The sequence below is a fragment of the Zea mays genome, chromosome 1 (genome assembly GCF_902167145.1).
Source record: "Zea mays cultivar B73 chromosome 1, Zm-B73-REFERENCE-NAM-5.0, whole genome shotgun sequence".
Classification (NCBI taxonomy): domain Eukaryota; kingdom Viridiplantae; phylum Streptophyta; class Magnoliopsida; order Poales; family Poaceae; genus Zea; species Zea mays.
This window is the reverse complement of record NC_050096.1, coordinates 167,213,312-167,233,450: the sequence shown is the minus strand read 5'-3', so window position 1 is coordinate 167,233,450 and position 20,139 is coordinate 167,213,312. Positions and strand designations below refer to the sequence as shown.

Below are 20,139 nucleotides of genomic sequence, written 5' to 3'. Positions count from 1 at the left end.
AAAAGGAGGTTTTAGAATTTAGAAAAGAGAAGAAAGAAATGAGAGAAATACTACATAAAATGAAAAAAATAAGAATAAATATCTTTCAAACTGGTGATTTCAAAATCTCCATTTAACTGAGTACAAAATTCACTACAAGAATTTGATTTCAGATTTGAGTTTCAAAAGAATAAAAAGAGAGGAGAAAAGAAATTAGAAAAAGGAAAAGAAAATGGAAAGCGTCACTCGGGCCCAAACTCCCTAGCGCGGCCCATTAAAGCTCTTCACTTGCGCACCCCAAATCCTCTCTGCGCGCACCGTGCAGCGTGGGCTAGCGCCGACCTGTGGGACCGACTGTCAACCGGGGGCCCATCAGTCAGCCACTCGGGCATTGGGCGGGGCATTTTCTCTCTTCTGTCATGTTGTCCCCACCGGTCAGGATAGTCTCCCTCCTCTCGCGGGTGCTCTGTTCAACCTCCGCGCGAGAAGACCGGGTCCGAGCGCCCGAAAGCTGGGGATAAAACTCGGACGACCTGCGGGCTACCTCTCCTCATCCGCTAATCCTCGCGCTAGATCAAGCCACGTCTCGCACCCCCCTACCCGCGTCCGTCGTCCCTGACCCCCTCAACCGTGCGCTGCCGTGGGACTTTGTTCTGCCACCGCTGCCGAATTGATCCACGCCGCGACGAGTTTGGGGCCGTAGTGTTGCACCGGCGGGTTTCTGAGTGTCTACCGAAACTAGCTGGGGCCTCCATTGGCGAAGAAAACTACCAGTGCCCCACTAATTTCTCGTCGTCGCGTCTACACCTCCGCGGATCCGCCCCATAGCGTGGCCAGGGCATCCTGCTGCATACCACGAGGTAATAGCACCGCCAAACTCTTCACCATCATGTCTGCTTCGTGTATCCTGCCTTCGATTTGAAACTGGCACACCGTTGCGCCTGGTGCGCCCTCGCCGGCGCGGTCACCGTCGTGCGTAGCCTGCGTCGTCGCGGCTCACCAGGAGGTCGACGAAAGAACCTGTGTCGTCGATCGTGTCACTGACGGCCAGGATTAGGAGATAGACACCCCTTCGCCCAATTGAAGCTTAGCCGTTGGATCGCGGGTGTGGGGTTTAGATCGAACCAGGACGTGGCCGTCCCTTAACCGTTGATATCAGATCTGATGGTCAGGGCGGGTTGCAACGTGTTACTGTGCCGTGTTCTAATCTCGTCCGATCAGGTGTGATCGGACGGCTCTGGCCTGCCGATACCCCTTCGCGGTTGTTGCTTTGCGAATGAGCCCCCGCGAAAGATATAAATTAACCTGCAGTCCCGCGCCTGAAGTTTTGAGTCTTAAGGACTTTTTGCGTAGTAACCCCTGTTTTTCTCGGTAATCTTGTGCGCGGTCCAGGGGAGTAGAAAATCAGAGAAAATGATTTATAAAATGAATTTCTTATATAAAAACAATTCCAGAATCTTATTTAATCCTTAGAAAATTCATATGATGTCCAAATGAGTCCATTCCAATTTCTATAATTCTATAATATTATTGTTTATCACATAATACCTCTGTTTTGGCATGAAAGTCACATTAAAATTTATCTATCGTTTAATCATGTATTAAATACATAAAACCTTCAGAAATTTATATCTTAAAACTTATAACTCCAAAATTAATAATTCCTATTCTTAGGGTCTTTTTTTAATGTGTAGATTTTTATTGTGTATTTTATTTACATGTTTGATGTGATGTTAATTTTTGCTATACTATGTATGTATTGTGTTGATGCGAGTAGACGAGCAAGCTACAGGGGATTCTGAGGTTCAGCTGGTAGAGACTGCTGAGCAGGAGCTCATTGAAGGCAAGTTGTGCCCTTGATCACTTACTTTTTCCCAGCCATGTTCTTATTAATTATAATGATCTGCATAGGTTAATTTTGTTGGGATCCAATAGGTTACCCCAGTTTTGGCTATCTTTCTACCTTGTTCACCACTGAAATATTTTTGGGTAGTACCTGTTATTGCTTTATGTGGATTTGGGTATAGAAATACTTTATTCATAATTACACTTTTATTATCTTTTTATTATTACTGTTCATGTTAAGATCATTATGTTAATGGGAACATGGAGTGACCACCCGGGTAAACAGTGCTACCACAAGGGTATAATGGGACGCCCTTGGCTGATTAACTAGGAAAGCTAGTGGATGACTTCCTTACCTGAAAGGGGCAAGGGCATTAGGGGAGTGATCATTGTAGGGAGGTCCTTGGGTTGATTTTGCTGCGATGGCGGTCAGGCGAGGGATTCCTGCACTGGAGCTTTCTATAAACTGTAGCGGGATTTCTGAAGCTAGTGGAACTTTGTAAAGGCCTCGTAGTGTTACCCTGCCTCGCCTCCTCGGTAGATGTGTATGGGATTGGCCATCTCTTGGCAGATGGGTAACATGACTTGTGGGTAAAGATGCGCAACCTCTGCAGAGTGTAAAACTGGTATACTAGCCGTGCTCACGGTCATGAGCAGCTCGGACCCTCACATGATTAATTTATGGAACTTAAATTTAATTTGACATTTGCATCGCATTTGGGATTATTTTACTATTACTTTTCTTTATTATTATTAAGGTTTGGTAATTACTTACACTTAGTAATTGCTAATAAAATTTTGACCAACTTATAAAAGCAATGCTCAGCCTCAGCCCTTACTTTGTTGATCAGCCTTACACTTCACATGAACTCCCACCTTTGGTGAGTTCATGCCACATTATTCCCCACGACTTGTTGAGCTATGAACGTATGTGAGCTCACTCTTGCTGTCTCACACCCCCCACAGGAGAAGAGCAGGTGGTTCAGGAGGAGCCACAAGGCGAGGAGTTTGATCTGATCTAGGTGGCGTTTCTCAGTTGACATTGGCGCCAACGATCCTTAGTTCGTTTTATATTTATTCTTTTACTTTGTAATAAGTCTTCCGCTATGTAATAAATACTCTGATGTATCGTGACATTTATCTCTATACACTCTGTTATTATATATGTTGTCTTCTTGGCGCATGTATGAGATGCACCCGGCTTTGCTCCTTAAAACAGGGTGTGACAATGTGGGAGTGCCGGGGCTTGGGCGGGCAGCGTCGAGATGCAAAAGGGAGGGGAAAGGGGCTGAAGATGTAATGACGTATCGAGCGCTACCATAGAGAGAGGGAGTTTAACGTGGGCACTATTCCCATTATCTATCTCATGCTTGTTGTTGTAGCATCGGTGCTGGTCATGAGAACATGAGAACAAGTGACACACATCCGTTCCACTATCCAGACCAATTAGGCAAAGTTTATGAGCATCAACAATCCTCCAGCATCCACCGACTGAAGCACACGCAGGGCCACCGTGACGCCTCGGTGGCTACGCACCAATCCATCGACCGTGGCACAATATAGCGGTGGTAGCTAGCTTATGCCCATTGTCATCTCGAGGAAGCTCACACGGGATATGTCTCTCGTGGAGAACAGGAACACAAAACTAAAGCGGGTGCTCCTGACGCTTCTTGCTCCTATACGGCCATACATAGTTCCCCGACAAGCTAGCTTACTGGATTGGAGGAGCAGCTAGGGTATTAGAAACACTACTGGCGCCTTCTCCTTCCTTGCCTGCTGTTTTATTTCTATAAAGGTCAAGGCATGGGGAAGTACAATCTGGTTCTCCAAAAACATATAACCACGACATGATAGATATATATCTAGGCATTCTACGGTTCATTTTAATTCCAAAACTAATTAGGTAAATTAAAAATTAACATGTTTTTTTAAGTGAAACATAGCACGTGCATGCATTCATGTTTAATGGTCTTTTAAGCCTGAACAAACAAAATAATAAGAACCAGAGTAAATTCTCAATATATACCCTGAGACGTGCCATTGCCGGAGGCATTGCACCGGATGTGTCGTACCAATTGAGTACCCATGCTACTCGGTTGGTTTCAATTGATGTAGCTTGTGCTCCTTTGAAATAGAGGAAAAATTCCTGAATCCTGTGTTTTTCTAGTGTTTTTGAATTAATTCTTGTGAAATTTCTTATAACATTCCTGTGAAATTCCTGCATTTCAAAGGAGCTCTAAACTGTTGCAGTGAATAGTTGATGATGTACAGTACCTCTAGTGGCCAAAAGGAAGCGGTCATTTACGGCCTTCGGGATGTAGATGTACAGTAAGCTATCCATGAACACGCTCTACAAAAACCTTATTCTCCCGCTTGACAAGGCTTCTGAGGCATGCTCTTGCCCGGTCCGTGCGTGTAGTGTCGTAGCAATGGAGATGAAAAAAATGATTTCGCCATCAATTTGGTTGACTACCCTAATCATTATCACCATCCTAAACTACTCATTGGAGGCATCTTTTTCCTCAGGAGACGTGGTAAAATATATATATATATATATAAATCCAAAACATTCTTAAAATAATGTAAAAATATCTAGCCTTAAATTCTGTTGTATCTTCTGTTTTCAAAATAAATTATGCATCATTACATTATAAAAAACATATCACCCTAAATTTATGTCTTAATTATACTCATATTAACATCATCGTCATTTTGAGTAATGGTGTATAAGATTTTCATGATGGATGGAACTCAGCAACAACTACCACATAGTAAATACATAGTGTCCAAATATGTAATGAAAATTGAATGGAAACAAAGGAACACTAGTACACAGAAGCTCTATAGTGGCGTTTGTGAACCTATGTTTATTGGCGTTTTTAGAACCGCCAGTGCTAGGGGTTGGTAGAAATCATTATTTTTACAGCTGGGTAACTGAGAACCGCCAATGAAAATCGATTTCCACTGGCGGTTGAGCTAAGAAAATCGCAAGTGCTGGGGGTCAGTAGAAATCTACCACTAATTCTGGAAAAAGAAAACTAATTTGAGAAGGAGAAGCGCTTACCTAGGGTTTAGGGATGTGGTAAGGGTGAGGCGCTGGGTCCGCAGAGTCATGGATATGCCTTGCGTTAAGACTCAGAGGAGAGGGTAAGGGGCTCGGGGTGTGGCACGAACGCCATGTGGGAGTGTCGGGGCTTGGGTGGGCAGCGTCGACATGCAGAAGGGAGGGGGAAGGGGCTGAAGAGCTGACGACGTGTCGAGCATTACCGTAGAGAGAGAGGAGAGAGTTGAGAGATACAATGGAGATACTAAAGAAAGAATAAAGAAATAAAAGTGAGGGTAAAACAATCATTTCAAGTGGTAAAAAAACTGTAAACAAAACAAAAGAAACTGATTTAATTTGGGTGTCATAGAGAGATACTCTAGTTGTCGTGAATTATTTTAGAGAGTTTAACGTGGGCACTATTCCCATTATCTATCTCATGCTTGTTGTTGTAGCATCGGTGCTGGTCATGAGAACATGAGAACAAGTGACACACATCCGTTCCACTATCCAGACCAATTAGGCAAAGTTTATGAGCATCAACAATCCTCCAGCATCCACCGACTGAAGCACACGCAGGGCCACCGTGACGCCTCGGTGGCTACGCACCAATCCATCGACCGTGGCACAATATAGCGGTGGTAGCTAGCTTATGCCCATTGTCATCTCGAGGAAGCTCACACGGGATGTGTCTCTCGTGGAGAACAGGAACGCAGAACTAAAGCGGGTGCTCCTGACGCTTCCTACTCCTATACGGCTATACATAGTTCCATGGCAAGCTAGCTTACTGGATTGGAGGAGCAGCTAGGGTATTAGAAACACTACTGGCGGCTTCTCCTTCCTTGCCTGCTGTTTTATTTCTATACAAGGTCAAGGCATGGGGAAGTACAATCTGGTTCTCCAAAAACTTATAACCACCGCATGATAGATATATATCTAGGCATTCTACGGTTCATTTTGGTTCCAAAACTAATTAGGTAAAATAAAAATTAACATGTTTTTTAAGTGAAACAGCACGTGCATGCATTCATGTTTAATGGTCTTTTAAGTCTGAACAAACAAAATAATAAGAACCAGAGTAGGTTCTCAATATATACCCTGAGGCGGGCCATTGCTGGAGGGCATGCACCGGATGTGTCGTTACCAATTGGAATTGGGGTAGCCATGCTACTCGGTTGCACTAGTACAATTTAGCTCTACACAAGCCGTAGTCTTTTTATATCACAGGCGGTTCGGATAAAAAAGCGTCTAGAATGTCCCAGGCTATTCGGACCGCCTGTGATGTATTAGTATCACAAGCGGTTTTTGTTTCGGACCGCTTGTGGTGCTCAATTCGTTTCACAAACGGTCTGTAATGAAAAAACCGCATCTGATGCACGATTCGTATCACAGGCGGTTCTCAATTAGAACCGATTGTAATTTGATTACCATATTAATATTTTAATTTTTAACAAAATATGTAAATACAATTTAAATGAATTTTAATAGCACACATAGATAACTAGCGAGATTTTAAATTAATTGGCAACCACAATGCATAGTCGATCATACATGCTAATAAATACAATTTGATTCATACAATTTTTCATGAACTACCATTTTTCCGCATGTATGGCTTTAAGTTCTTATCAAATTATTTTCCCACACGCTTGATTATCTCTGGACAGTTAAAGACGAACATCTCTTTATATTTATTGTATTCCTCATCTCCGTCTCCCACATTCTCAACTCCAATAATTTTTTGCTTTCCAGAAATAACTACATGCATCTTCTCATCTGCTGGATCGAGTACATAGAACACTTGTGCAACACATTCAGCGAGAACCCACGGGTCATCTTTATATTCTACTTTCTTTAAGTCTACCAGTGTGAGTCCGTAGTTATCCACTGTCACCCCCACGGGATGTTGTACCATTGGCACTTAAATAAGGGTATTTTCATGCTTGGTTTCAATTGATGTAGCTATGCTCTTTGAAATAGAGGAAAATTTCCTTAATTCTATGTTTTTCCAGTGTTTTTGAACTAATTCTTGTGAAATTCTTATAACATTCATGCGAAATTCCTGCATTCCAAAAGAGCCCTGAGCTGTTGCAGTGAATAGTTGATGATGTACAGTACCTCTAGTGGCCAAAAGGAAGCGGTCATTTACGGCCTTCGGGAAGTAGATGTACAGTAAGCTATCCATGAACACGCTCTGCAAAAACCTTATTCTCCAGCTTATCACGAGCAGAACCTTCAGCTTGGCAAGGCTTTAGAGGCATGCTCTTGCCAGGTCCGTGCGTGTAGTATCGTGGCAATGGAGATGAAAAAAGATAAAATGATTTGGCCATGAATTTGGTTGCACTACTCTAATCATTATCACCATCCTAAACTATATTCATTGGAGACTCCATCGTCTTTTTCCTCAGGAGACGCGGTAAAAACCATGACACAACTATGCTAATAATGTTTTATATCAGTCTAATCATACAACTGTTTGAAGACACTATATTTTGATTGCATGGTTTTGGTCAATCCATGACTTTGAATTTCAAGTTGCATTCAAATCTGCTACCATGGCGATCACACAAAGTACAACACAGTTGCATATTACAACCCAGTTCACATGCATTCTAAAAAAAAGATCAAACAAAACAAATGCGAAATGGCAGCTCCCAGGATCAAGTCTCTACTTCAACATCTCACGCCCTCTCCATTTCATCCGGCTATTGTTGCTTGGAGTACAGTAGAATGTTTCGTCGTTTTTTTTAATCTATCAAAAAAAAAAGAACTGATCATATAACATGAGTTGTTTGAGTATTTAAAGAATAAAAGGGTTCAAAGATTTAGGCAAGAAAAAAGACTTCGGGCGCGAATGGTGTCGTTGCTTCCCGCGCGCCAACGAAAAACTTTGGTCTATACTAGAGTTTTTTAGACCCAAAAAATATTGTTGTACTTAGTGAAACCATAGTTTAAAATACAGAATTTCTAGATGTGAAAACACATTTTGGTCTAAAATGGCATGGTATGCTCAGCTCAACTACTATAGTATTACCTTGGGATTATAAAAACACTGTTCTCCCAAACGTGCAAATGTATTTTACCGCCGTGTCCAACACCGCACCTCCGATGCACATGTTAAAAAAAAAAGAATTGATGTATGTCCGCAGCACCTCCGATGCACATGTTACTGGGGAACAAATTGCTCATGCCTCTCAAGGCAATAATCTATTGATCGTTTGAGCCGGCGGTTAATTACTATGGATTAGTGAGCTCACTGACAATAGCTCCGACTATCACTTGATCTTGTTTGTGGGCAAGAAGATTTAATTTGTGTGCATTGCAACTACCACTTCATAGATGTGCAAATTTCTTTTGGGCGCTATATGTTAAATTTTTCTGCCAATTACAAGTAATATAAAGCTTCGTTCAGAGCTGTGAAACCAGCCGAATGTACCGATTTCTCAATTATATGAGTTTAGGATAGATTAGAACAAAATATATATATATAGGTAACCACAGAGGGTTTACTAGCGAAATGGCGGATCATGACAGAAAGAGATGACTACGTTCTATCAAAACAAATGATAGTAATTAATAGGCCCCGATAGTGAAGGTTAGTTCAATAATAGTGACGGTGAAGTCTCAAAATATTAATTTTAGACCATATATATATAGGTAACCACACGCCTTCAAAATTATTACAAGGCAAGCTCCACGTGTTGGCCTCCACGCAAATACCAACCAAATAGTGTTGCATGAGGGTCGGTGAACAATGAGCTTATGAGTTTTCAACATGGTGTGTGTTCTGAAATCCAACTGCATTTCATAAACCAAACACATGCTCATGCTTGTAAACAAATCATTATTGACTAGTGTATAGTTCCACTTACTACTCTATTCTCCACAATCCCATAAACAAACACATGCTTTCAAAGACCACTCTGCTCTTAAAACAGTTCTCCAACCTCTAGGAAATCACATCTAGAGGTTTCCGCACCAGTGTGTTCAAAGAGACTAGATGAGTGACCAATGTCTCATCGAGAGAATATTAAAGAATTGGTAATGCAGGCGCTCCTGATGCTTCCTATTCCTATGCGTGATTTATATGAAAACATCGATATATACCAACTACAATTAGTAAGGCGGAAATAATTTACGATCTAGGAAGTAGAGAAATATGATCCCTTGCACTTGCCACTGCATACGAACGGGATAGCAACCATCCAATAGGAAGTAGACAGAAACAATTCACGCTCCTGAAGCTTCCTGCTACTGCTATATATGTACAGACAATTTCAAATAGCAAGGTCGTTCTGGAAGACAAAAAGAAATACTAGCTTCTGCTACATTTATACACAGATTGGAGAAAAGGAGATAGGTGCAATAATGTGTGTTCCATACACTTGTAGCTACAGCATATGAAGTAAACCATCCCAATATATATAGCCACATGCAGTATAGATGTAAAAAATTATGATATCAGATATTCCTGGAGTTGGGCAAAATTTCCCTAACAATACATACGACAATACCGAATTGAAATCTATCAAACTGAGGGTGCTTGCTACACATCTAGGTTCACTGGAAAGTTGCTAATCTACCCCTAAAGTTGCTACAAATTGATTTAGTCATGACGACAAAGGGAGTTACACAATATCACACTGATGTATATGTTTGGTCGCATTAGTGTGTAGTTCTTGGACACAATTAACTGGCACTTTTAGTTAGGCCACCCAAGAGGCCACCACTCCAACTGGACCGGAATGTGTTGGGGACTAATTCTGAAAGAAAACAACACGACAACATTGTTATAATTATTTTTTTATGAGTATCAAGTTCCACATTCAAACATACTCATATGGTCATTTTAGTAAGGTTTTCATAATATGCAATAGTTCGAATGAAAAGGTTTGTGATGTGGAAAACATAAACTTGGAATGTGACAAGAGTAACAACAGACACCAATTACACAAATGGTTGACCCTTCTGGCGGTCGCATTATTCATCTATTTATAAGATTAAGCCCATTTATAATCTTGTTTGAAATTATATCTTTACCTCTTCTTTTTACATACCAAAGCTTCACATTCGAGGGTGTATATTTATGACATTTCACCGCATAAATATGCCACGGATGTCTTCTCTCTGTCGAAGCTCTTTTTGGGCATCGTCTCTAGCTAGACAAAGGTTTTTGTTGTTGTCGAAGCTTTACTTCCGGCACCTTTGGCTCTATGCGTTTTCAATTCGCTTGTGGATAGCTCAAGCATCTGATGAGGATTTAATGAACAAAGATCGAAGTCATTTATATCATTGTAATATCCTTGACTTAAAACATCGGCTAAAAATTGATTTTTGCTATTTTGGACCTTCGGTTAGAGACCTCCCCTCCAACATCGAACAAGTTTGATGATTTTTCTTGCAATCTAGCGCAGTTGTTAGAAGTTGAGGTCACCATGAATCCTGCCCATATCTTCAATTTCTCTAATATCAAATGAAGCAAACAATTTAGTTGGCGGTTTGAAATTACGACTAAAATACCAACTTTTGCAATTGCGAAAAATATTTAAAAAACAATAAATTAGGTCAGGTATAGTGCTCATGAGATGTGCTAATAACAAGGATAAATTAGGCATTTGTTCATTACTCTCTGCTGCTGCACCAATGACAAGGAAATGCTCCGCGCAACATTGGTCGCTAGCATAATTTAGCAACATGTAAAACAACACCTAGCCAGTACATGACAGTAGTTTGAGACAATAATAACATGGAACAAATAAACCTCTGATGCCTTCTGTGCCTACTTATAAGCCAACCATACAACCAACTAACATTCACCGTAAGTGTTTTTTTGTTTCGCTTGGCACACCACAACAGGAAACGAAGAAACATCCAAAGGCTTAGGTCGTCGGTAGCATTAGCTTTTGAGCTTCTTGGATGTTTCTTCGTTTGAAATGAAGAAACATCTACAACAGGAAACTTTTCTCCATTTCAAAAGTAGCATTAGCTATTAACTTGCACCGTAGCTGTAGAAACTTTTCTGGGGTGCACACGAGTGAGGATAAAGTGGTACAAAGGGCTCATGTTGGTATGTGAGGATGATATATGATACTAGAGGGCTGCCAGGAGTAAGTACTATCGGTCCGAGAGTGGACGAGGTGTTACACACACCCCTCATTCTTGGGACACTTTATGCTCGGATTTAATCAAGAATATGCAAAGTTTCTACACCTATTACCCAAAGGATCTTTTGTTGACAAGATCGAAGAAGAAAATATGTTGGACTTCACGAAGAACAACCTAATCAACCCACAACATTCGTTGAACCTACACATGCCGCAAATCCTAATTTCTTTCTTCACCTCTCATACACCAAAGGATCTTTTCTGCTTCACCAACCCTACTACATGATTTCTTTCTTCCCATGTCCTCCCAAGCTTACTATCCAAGCAAGCTAAGTACCGCGACTGGCCACACCACCAAGTTCACCGTAGTGAAACATCCATATCATGTTCTATAAGAAAGCTCCTCCTCATCTCTCACTAACTGTAGAAGCACCTATATTATGTCATTGCTCTCCATCTCCCTACCCCCTATTATGCACGGGAGAAAGTACGAGCACACACAAATATAGTATTTTATCATGTCACATTATTTTTTGTACCTACAGTTTAGTACCTAATCACTTTGCTCAGCGTCAAACAGGTTGGTCGAGCTAAGAAGCTGTGACTGGTATTAGGTGATTGATGGGTTCACAATCAAGCTGATTGGATGCCTGCGCGCTCATGCGCAGGCTCCCACGAGTGTGGCCAGCCAGATGATGCGCCGCCTGTTTGGTTGGCTTCTCCGTGTAGCCCGGCTGCATGAGCCAGGCCGACGAGAGCCTGGCTCCAGAGATGCGACCAATTTGCTCGCGCCTGAAGAGCCTGGCTCAGGGTACTTTAAGTATCGTGCGAGACTGGCTTCACATCTACACGCAGATAACCAAACACACACCTCGCATGTGTAGAGCCTGGTTAACAACAACCAAACACCAGCTCATTGCATCCCGCGATGCAGGCACCAGCAAATTCAGGCAACCAAACACATGGATCTTGCATCTTCTTATGCAGCTCACGTCTCCCATACGCAGGTAACCAAACATAATCTGAGATAAAGTCAACGCATGCGGTGGTCTAGAATGAAACGATGCGGAATCAGACGGTATATGTCTTCTAAAAACATGCACCATTTTAACTGAACACAATCCTTTTGTCTTGTTGTACCGAAGACTCGCCAATGAAAGTAGATGCTGAACATCGATGGAGGGTATCAGGTGTGCTCATTCGACAGTCTCCTGACGTCTCCCATGCATATCCACAAAATAAAAATCTAGATGGTGCATATCAAACAATGTAATTTGAACTTCTCCATTCTAATATCACTAATCAGAGTCTCTATCTGCAATAATCATCATAAGACCGCTAGTACACAGAAGCTCTATAGTGGCGGTCCTAGAGTTATTTGCAGTGGCATTTTTCAGTGCCGCCAGTGCTAGGGACTAGTAGAAATCGGTCTTTTTCACTAGCGATTGTTTTGCAACCGTCAGTGGAAATAACATTATCACTGGCGGGCTGCTTAAGAAAGCTGCCTGTGGAAACAAGATTTTCACTGACGGTTTTCTTAAGTAGCCCGCCAGTGGAAATAACATTAGCACTGTCGGGCTGTTTAAGAAAACCACCTGTGGAAACAAGATTTTTACTGGCGGTTTCCTTAAGCAGGCCGCCAGTTGAAATTTATTTACACTAGCGGTTCCTTAAGGCGGATCCACCTGTTTATTTTTACTGGTGTGCTGTAACTGAAACCGCCAGTATAAATTCATGCGTGCCGCCACCTTAGAGATGATGTTAAGATGTAAAAATGATGTTAAGATGTAAACCATCCGAATATATACCACATATTTATAAGCTACACGGTTTCCGTGCAACAACAACTTGGTAGATGCCAGATTTGCTAGTATCATGCAAATGCTCGGCATATTTAACTTATCAGGACTTGAACCAGCCTTTATGAGTATTTAGTGCTCCCTGATTTGTACCACACCGGGCAACAACAGACTCTGAGGCTGCAAATAACTCATGGAGATGTTCTATGTCATTCATGTATTGCTATCAAATGATCGAGACATTGTTATGGATGCCTTTTTTGTGGTACCTTTATCGTAGCCAAGTAGAAAAATGATCTTCAGACAGTGCCAATAGCATGTGGGCGACGATTGGCTTGCTCAGAATTCTTCCCCAAATTTTGAGTTGGAGCTATCGAGAAAGAGGCCATCCATTTCAACCAAATTAAAGTCACTAGGAGTAGCATTGGCTCAACCTATTTTAGATGGATCGAGCAGGCCCATAAACACACTCGCGTCGTCAATCTTGGGACACTTTATGCTGTGCTTAATCAAGAATATGTAAAGTTTCTTTACTTGCTACCCAAATGATCTCTTGTCGACAAGACAAAAGAAAATATATTGGAGTTTATGAAGAAAGAGAATTCTCAAAAAAGAGAGAGAATGATTTGGCCTTCAATTTTGTTGACTACTCAAATCGATCGTCATCCTAAACTACTCATTGGAGGCTCAATCTTTTTCCTTTTTCCTCAGGAGATGCAGTAGAATATATATACACTAGGGACTCACATTTATAAATATATATAGTCTTGTGAGGCTGAAACAAGACTTTCTCCATTTCAGATCATCATAGGTTAAGATGCATCACATGTGAGGTTCTTGGAGGACATATGACGGGGTAATGCTATGATATAGTCTTTTAAATGTACCATGACCTGAATTTATTGATATTTGAGACGTGCTTAGCTCCTATACTCCTAACCATTCATGGCATAGAGATCTAACTGGTCCTAAGCTCGTTATTGATACTAGATCAGGAAGCGTGTGTTTCATTAGTATCTATAGTCAAATGAACAATTCTAGGTTAAACTATATATACAGTACCATGCCCTAAATCAATATGATGTTCTTAACTTAGCCCCTTTATCAGGGCTTTTGCTCTAGCTTCACTAATATTCAGTGAAGTTGTAGCCAACAACATTTTTTTTAAATGGCTTCACATAAAAAGCATTTCTCTCATTTGTATTAGAAGGGTGAAGCAAAAAATACCTTGTCTAGTTTTGGCTCACGTATATTCCACAGGCACGCAACAACTTATAGTTCAGATTGAATAAATTACTAATGTAACTAGATATGATTTCTTTTAAAAAATAGCATAGAAGTTGTTTAGCCAAATAGTTTTTTTTTTGTCTTTGCTTGGCTCCTCTAGAAAAAGTAGTTTTAACAGATAAGTCAGAGCCAAAGCCATTTTTGAAGAAGACTAAGGCCTATTAAAGGAGGCCTTAAATATGACGTCTCTATAATTGAAAGCTAATCACTCACAAACGTTGGGCTTAAGATAAATATGTTATAAACAATGATGGTGGATGACCCTCATTGCAGGGGCTTGCTCTCCCAGAACTAGCATGCACAAGTGCTGGAATGAAGTGCTTGACTATACTAGTAGAAAAGAGCTCAAAGCCTGCGGCACCAATAAATTATCACTGGCGGTTTTAGTTACCGCGCGCCAGTAAAAAAAACCAGGTAGACCCGGCTTGGGAACTGCCAGTGGAAACCTATTTCCACTGGCGGTTATCTTAATAGCTGATGAGTCATGGAGCAGATCATGGAATGGAGCTTATATAGGCGAGTCAAAAGACCTGAATAGACGCCTGAGATCAGAAGTCATGTAACTCCTAGAGTTATATTTGAAGCTCCGAGAATATGTTATGAAATTTATGCACGCTCTAACTCTATCCTACTTCTAATATATATATTTGACTCAAGAGACCTGCATAGGCATAGATCAAAGGACAAAAATTCACATAACTCACAGAGATAAATTCCAAAACTCGTTAGTGAACTCTGCCCTAGACTGCGATCACAACATGCTATGCCTCAGCGATGGTAGCAGCACGCACGTGTAGCACGCATTGAACCTTTTTTACAACTCAAAATAGACAGAAAGGATCAACTATATAAATTGTAATACCATCATGCCACCATGCTCCAACCCAAGCAAGCAAGTGTAGGGAAACACATCCATGCATGCCCGTAAGTAGAAGATGATTGTTGTACCAATGAGTACCAATGTTCTACAGGACTTAATGTGACCAGCTAGATCATTACATTCTCATGTAGCAGAAGGTGCACTCAATGAATTGCTAAACAATAGATGCTGCTGCTATACATAGCTCCATGGAGTATATGGACACCCATGGAGATAAGAAGTATGTTTAATTTCTCTAAGAGAGATGATCGAGTGATTCACGAACTCCACTACAACACCTGTGTTTGCTACATATAATAAGCATAGGAGACATCAGGACCTCAAGTTCTACGACATTCTTCGCAGTCTTGCTCTAGATTGCCGCTTTGCTGGCCAGCCGTGACACTAACAGTTTTACCTATTGAGAATTCGTGCAGTCCAGCAAGCCCATACCCCAGACCACCTTGACCATTAAATCAGTTAGTTTAGCTAAGCCACTGAAAACCATATTTAAGGCTTGTAATCAGTAGTATCGTGCCAAGGAAGTATTTTTTCAGAATTCTTTGCATGTTGCATTCTCCAACCTAAGCGTTGGGAGATGAAGTAGTGTAGTATATGACATGAGCATTTTACTTTGACCCCTTCTGTGTTCACCTGTGTGAAATAATATGGGCCGGCTAGCTACAAATTGCAACATCTATTGTCTCAAGAAACTTTTTTTTGAGATACATATGAGAAGTGTAGGGTGATGAGTTGCAAATCACCGGACATGTGGTCATATATGTAAGTGTATCTCGTATGTTAACATAATGGATTATTGCAAACAATTCACAATGCTATGACGTGCATGACCACTTTCCAGCAGAGGATGTTTTCTGGCGACATAAGTAAACCAACTTGGAATATAGAAAGCAAATAAACACGGTACTACCTTGCCTCGGGCTCTAGCCCATCAACTTCATGAAGCAAAGTCGTCTAGGAAAGCATCATCCTAGAAGAGTGCCCTAGAATCCTCATGCTTTGATCGGATAGCTGAGATGAATATCATATGTGTTTATAGCGCGCCGAGGAGGCCCTAGCCCCATTGGATCATCAGGATGTTTGGTGGGAGACATGGCTGCAAGACGATCGCTACGCCTAGGACAACCCATGTTTGGTGGGAGTTTGGATACTTTGAGCTTTGGTCTACCATGAAACAATGGCATTCGTGCGATAGGCAGATCCACATGAAACATAAGAGCTCACTGCAAAGAACACCATCTCTAATCCTTTGCTCCTAGGATAGTGGTGATGTTGCGCCTGCACCTAAATTGAAGTACTAGTAGCATATTTGTTTTTTCTAATCCCAAATCACAACAAGCCAAGCATCAGCGGAACTACTGCCACAAATTAATCTCACTGCTCCTCTTGTATTCACCTCGACACCTTGAGTGTATGATCCAAAGACAAAGAAGTGTTTGGCTACATTCCTAGTATATGATAAAACTATACACAAGAATAATAGTCAGTTTTGTTTCTTCTGTTGTTTACTAGTACATAAGAGCCCAAGCCATGCAATTTGGGAGTCGCGCTAGTCTCTTCTAGATGACCAGGATGTTGTTTGTTGCACCACACACTCTGATGTCCATACCCCCATGGCTCCTCCGCTCTACAGGACAAGACATTAATGATCATTGGTGTGTGTCGTCTTGACTGATTTCATTAGCTAGCAAAAAATTATCATCGACCATATGTACAATCCTATGGTCTGGGTTGCTAGCACAAATGTGTGGTTGTGAGAGAACATATTGTTCCAGTTATCCATTCAACGCCATCTAGATCTAGCCGTCTCCGATCCACCAATTAGGGGAGAGGGGGTGTCTATGATTTGACGTCACTTGCTACCTCTACCCATCTTGCATGTGGTAGAGTAGTAATGTAGGTGTTCCTGATGCTTCCTACTTCTAGCTATAACAATTTCCATAGCAAGATCACTTGGGTAGCCAAAGAAACACCGGTTTTCTTCTCTATTTCCTACTGCTTTATATTCTCTGGTAAAAGAGAAGTTGCACAATTTGATTGCATGCACTTACAACTCATGAATGAGTCACCAACAAATCATCCATTGAATAAACATGTCCCACTATAACAAAAGCAATCTTGGCAAATCCTGAGCCTACTATAGAAAATGATTGAATGGGCCTCTTGAAAAGTATTATAAAAATGAAGCTGAAGCAAGAACTCATACTCAATAGTTAGGATGATACTCATGGTGTTTCTTATACTTGATCTTTGATGGACACCCCCTCCACGCCAAGAATCGACAATACAATGTTGGTGGACATTTCGTTGTCTAAGCTTATTTTTGGTGGCCCCACCCTGGCCATCGAAAATAAGGAGGAGATTTCGGCGGCCTTGAACGACCGACGAAAAAAGTAATTTTCGACGGCAACACCATGGCCACAAAAAACTAATGGCTTAAGTATCAATGAGCTCTATCTCTTTTCCCTTCCTCATGCCCGCTTGCTCACACCGAGGCCTAGCTGAGCTCATCCATCGCGCCGCCACCTCATATGTGCTTGCAGCCTCGCCGATGGACCGAGTGCCGCCCCACCGACGTCATCCAAGCGACGTGTCCCCGCGCCATGCCAACATCCGCTTGGTCGCCCTGACCCTGGTCATCCGCGCCTCACCCCACCCACGCTGTCTAAGCCACGCGTCCAACGTCTGCTCGACCGCTTCGACCCTGGCCAGTCACGCCCGCCCTGCCTCGCTCCATTACTATTTTGTAGTTGAGTAAATTCTCAGTTAACACATTTAGTTTGGGCACCGATGAGGTCACACATGTGGCCCGGATTACTCCCATTGCGGAAAAAATGCCAGTCTTTATCATTTCTCTTATAGCCTAGCCCAGTTAGAAGTTGAGGCAACTACGACAGTGGCCATGTGTCCTCATTTTTCAAATTAATTAACATGTCTTGCGGTGGTGTAGAGTGTAGCTATGTGTTGTGCATGTTGTACCATTCTGACTAATGTGCACCGTACGTTCCATGGTAGGTTACCGGATGGTCTGACAGGAAACATGATGGTTCGTGGTAGGTTACGAGACGGTCCAAACTAGGGCCGAAAGGTTCGATATTATACTCAGACTGTCTGATTGTGGCTAGAGGTGTTGACATATCGTACATGGGTTGTAGGGTAGTGGCTGCCCTGGGTATGAGTTCATCGGCATAACATATAATAATGTCCAAGACTATGGAGGCCCATTTGTCCCTGATGCGTTTGGCGAGGTCGCCTCTACTATGACCTCATGAGATGGAAAACTAGGAACAACAGATTTTTCATATGTGTGTTTGAGTTTTGTTGAAAGGATTCATCTATATATTGTTTTAATTGTCCCCACATGTATTGTTTCAATTGTTCCCCATGCTGATATTTATAATGATTAACACATTGATTATCATTATAATTACTTGCATTGCTATTTTGGAGCGAAGGCTCGAGGGAAGCAAGCTTGATCTCCCCTTTTTTGGTAATCTTCAGGTGTTGATCCTCCGTGAAGTGTGACAAGAACCTCTCCTTTGCTTCCTCGCACACCCGGAAGCGTCGTCGTAGTGCTTGTTCATCCTATTGCTTCATGAGATTTCAAATTCCTACTATTTGTTGCCCGACAAACTCTCAAGAGTTAGTCTAAGGATATTGTCCTCGGTAGGGCTGAAAAAAATGGCTCAGGCTCGGTGAAGCTTAGCTCGGCTTGGAGAGGATCACTAGCTCGCAAGGAGACGAGCTGAGCTAGTTTTGTGGGCTCAGAACACTAGTACACAGAAGCTCTATAGTGGCGGTTCTAAACCTATTTACACTGGCGTTTTTCAGTACCGCCAGTGCTAGGGGTCAGTGGAAATCAGCATTTCCACTGGCGGTTATTTTGGAACCGCCAGTGAAAAGTGCATTTTCACTGGCGGTTTTCTTAAGGAACCGCCAGTGAAAAGTGCATTTTCACTGGCGGCTGAATAATGAAAACCGCCAGTGAAAATGCATTTCCACTGGCGGTTTTATAAAGCAAACCGCCAGTGGAAATGCTCTTTTCACTGGCGGTTTTCTTTATTTAGCCGCCAGTGGAAGTTTTCCCGCCTTTTTTCAAAATTTCAAACAATACTGAATTATATATATATATATTTATTTACACACACACAAACATATATATATATATATAGATCTATATTGATATTGAAAGCAACATGAAATTAAATTCTATCATACATTTATATACATCAAAGTATTCTGTTTACAACCATATATGCTTCATGCATTCTATACATCATAAGTTTTCACCTAAGCTCTAATAACTATCTTGGCTAAGAGATAATCTACTAATTTCTGTTAGTATTCTAAACTCTGGCAAAGCTAATGTTCCGGAAGCATCGTGATATTTTCCTTCTGCGGGAATGACCTCTTTCAATATGAATGTGCAGAGGTCCTCGACTATGCCATACAATGCAGCTTCGGTCAAGTTCTCCGGGTTTCCTCGTTGAAATTGCTGTAAAGGAATTTTATAAACATCATCTATTTATACTCAATAATAACACATTTGCATCTTTAATGACATAAATACATACTTGACTATTACTAATAATACCTTGTCAGGGTTCGTGATGTATCGTCCGTTCACTCTCATGAACTCGCACGCATAGAATCCACATAGGACTGATCCTTGTGGTTGCTTGTGGCACTACATAACGGGAGATTGGTTATTTAGTTGCAACATTGTGTATGATATGTATTCATAAAATCACATACTTACCGGCCAGTGATGATGGATGTCTAGTGGCACGAGTTGTTTCGACAGGTCGTACTTTCCACCTCTCATCTTATAGAATCTATAAGCCCTGTGATCTCAAATAGAATCACCATGTTATTCTCAAATTTTAATCGATAAAAGTATGCATGCATAGAAAAGGCTTACAGCTCTAAGATGTTGAGGAATGTTGCATATGTCGAAGGGTCGAAGTTCAAGGAGTCGAGCACCAGCACCTTTCCAACCTTAGGATAAATGAGGAAGCATATCCAGTGGTCCCTGTACGAATCAAATTTGTGATGCATGTGTATTGAAATTATTAATTTTATTTATGCAAAATCACACTTACTTAAAGTTGTACGGGCCATTATGGCTTCCCTGTCTTGAAATTGAAGCATTGCATGTCCTATGTAGGTGGCGTATCGAGCTTCAAAATCCTTCTTCATATC

General features: G+C 41.5%; 1 protein-coding gene across 1 annotated transcript; it reads left to right on the top strand.

Moving 5' to 3' along the window:
• Nucleotides 1-17,145: 17,145 nt before the first annotated feature.
• Nucleotides 17,146-17,890, top strand: LOC100277452 (uncharacterized). Its single transcript, NM_001151009.2, has one exon. The coding sequence runs from the start codon at nt 17,384-17,386 to the stop codon at nt 17,693-17,695; it is 312 nt and encodes a 103-aa protein (NP_001144481.1). The 5' UTR covers nt 17,146-17,383; the 3' UTR covers nt 17,696-17,890.
• Nucleotides 17,891-20,139: the final 2,249 nt, after the last annotated feature.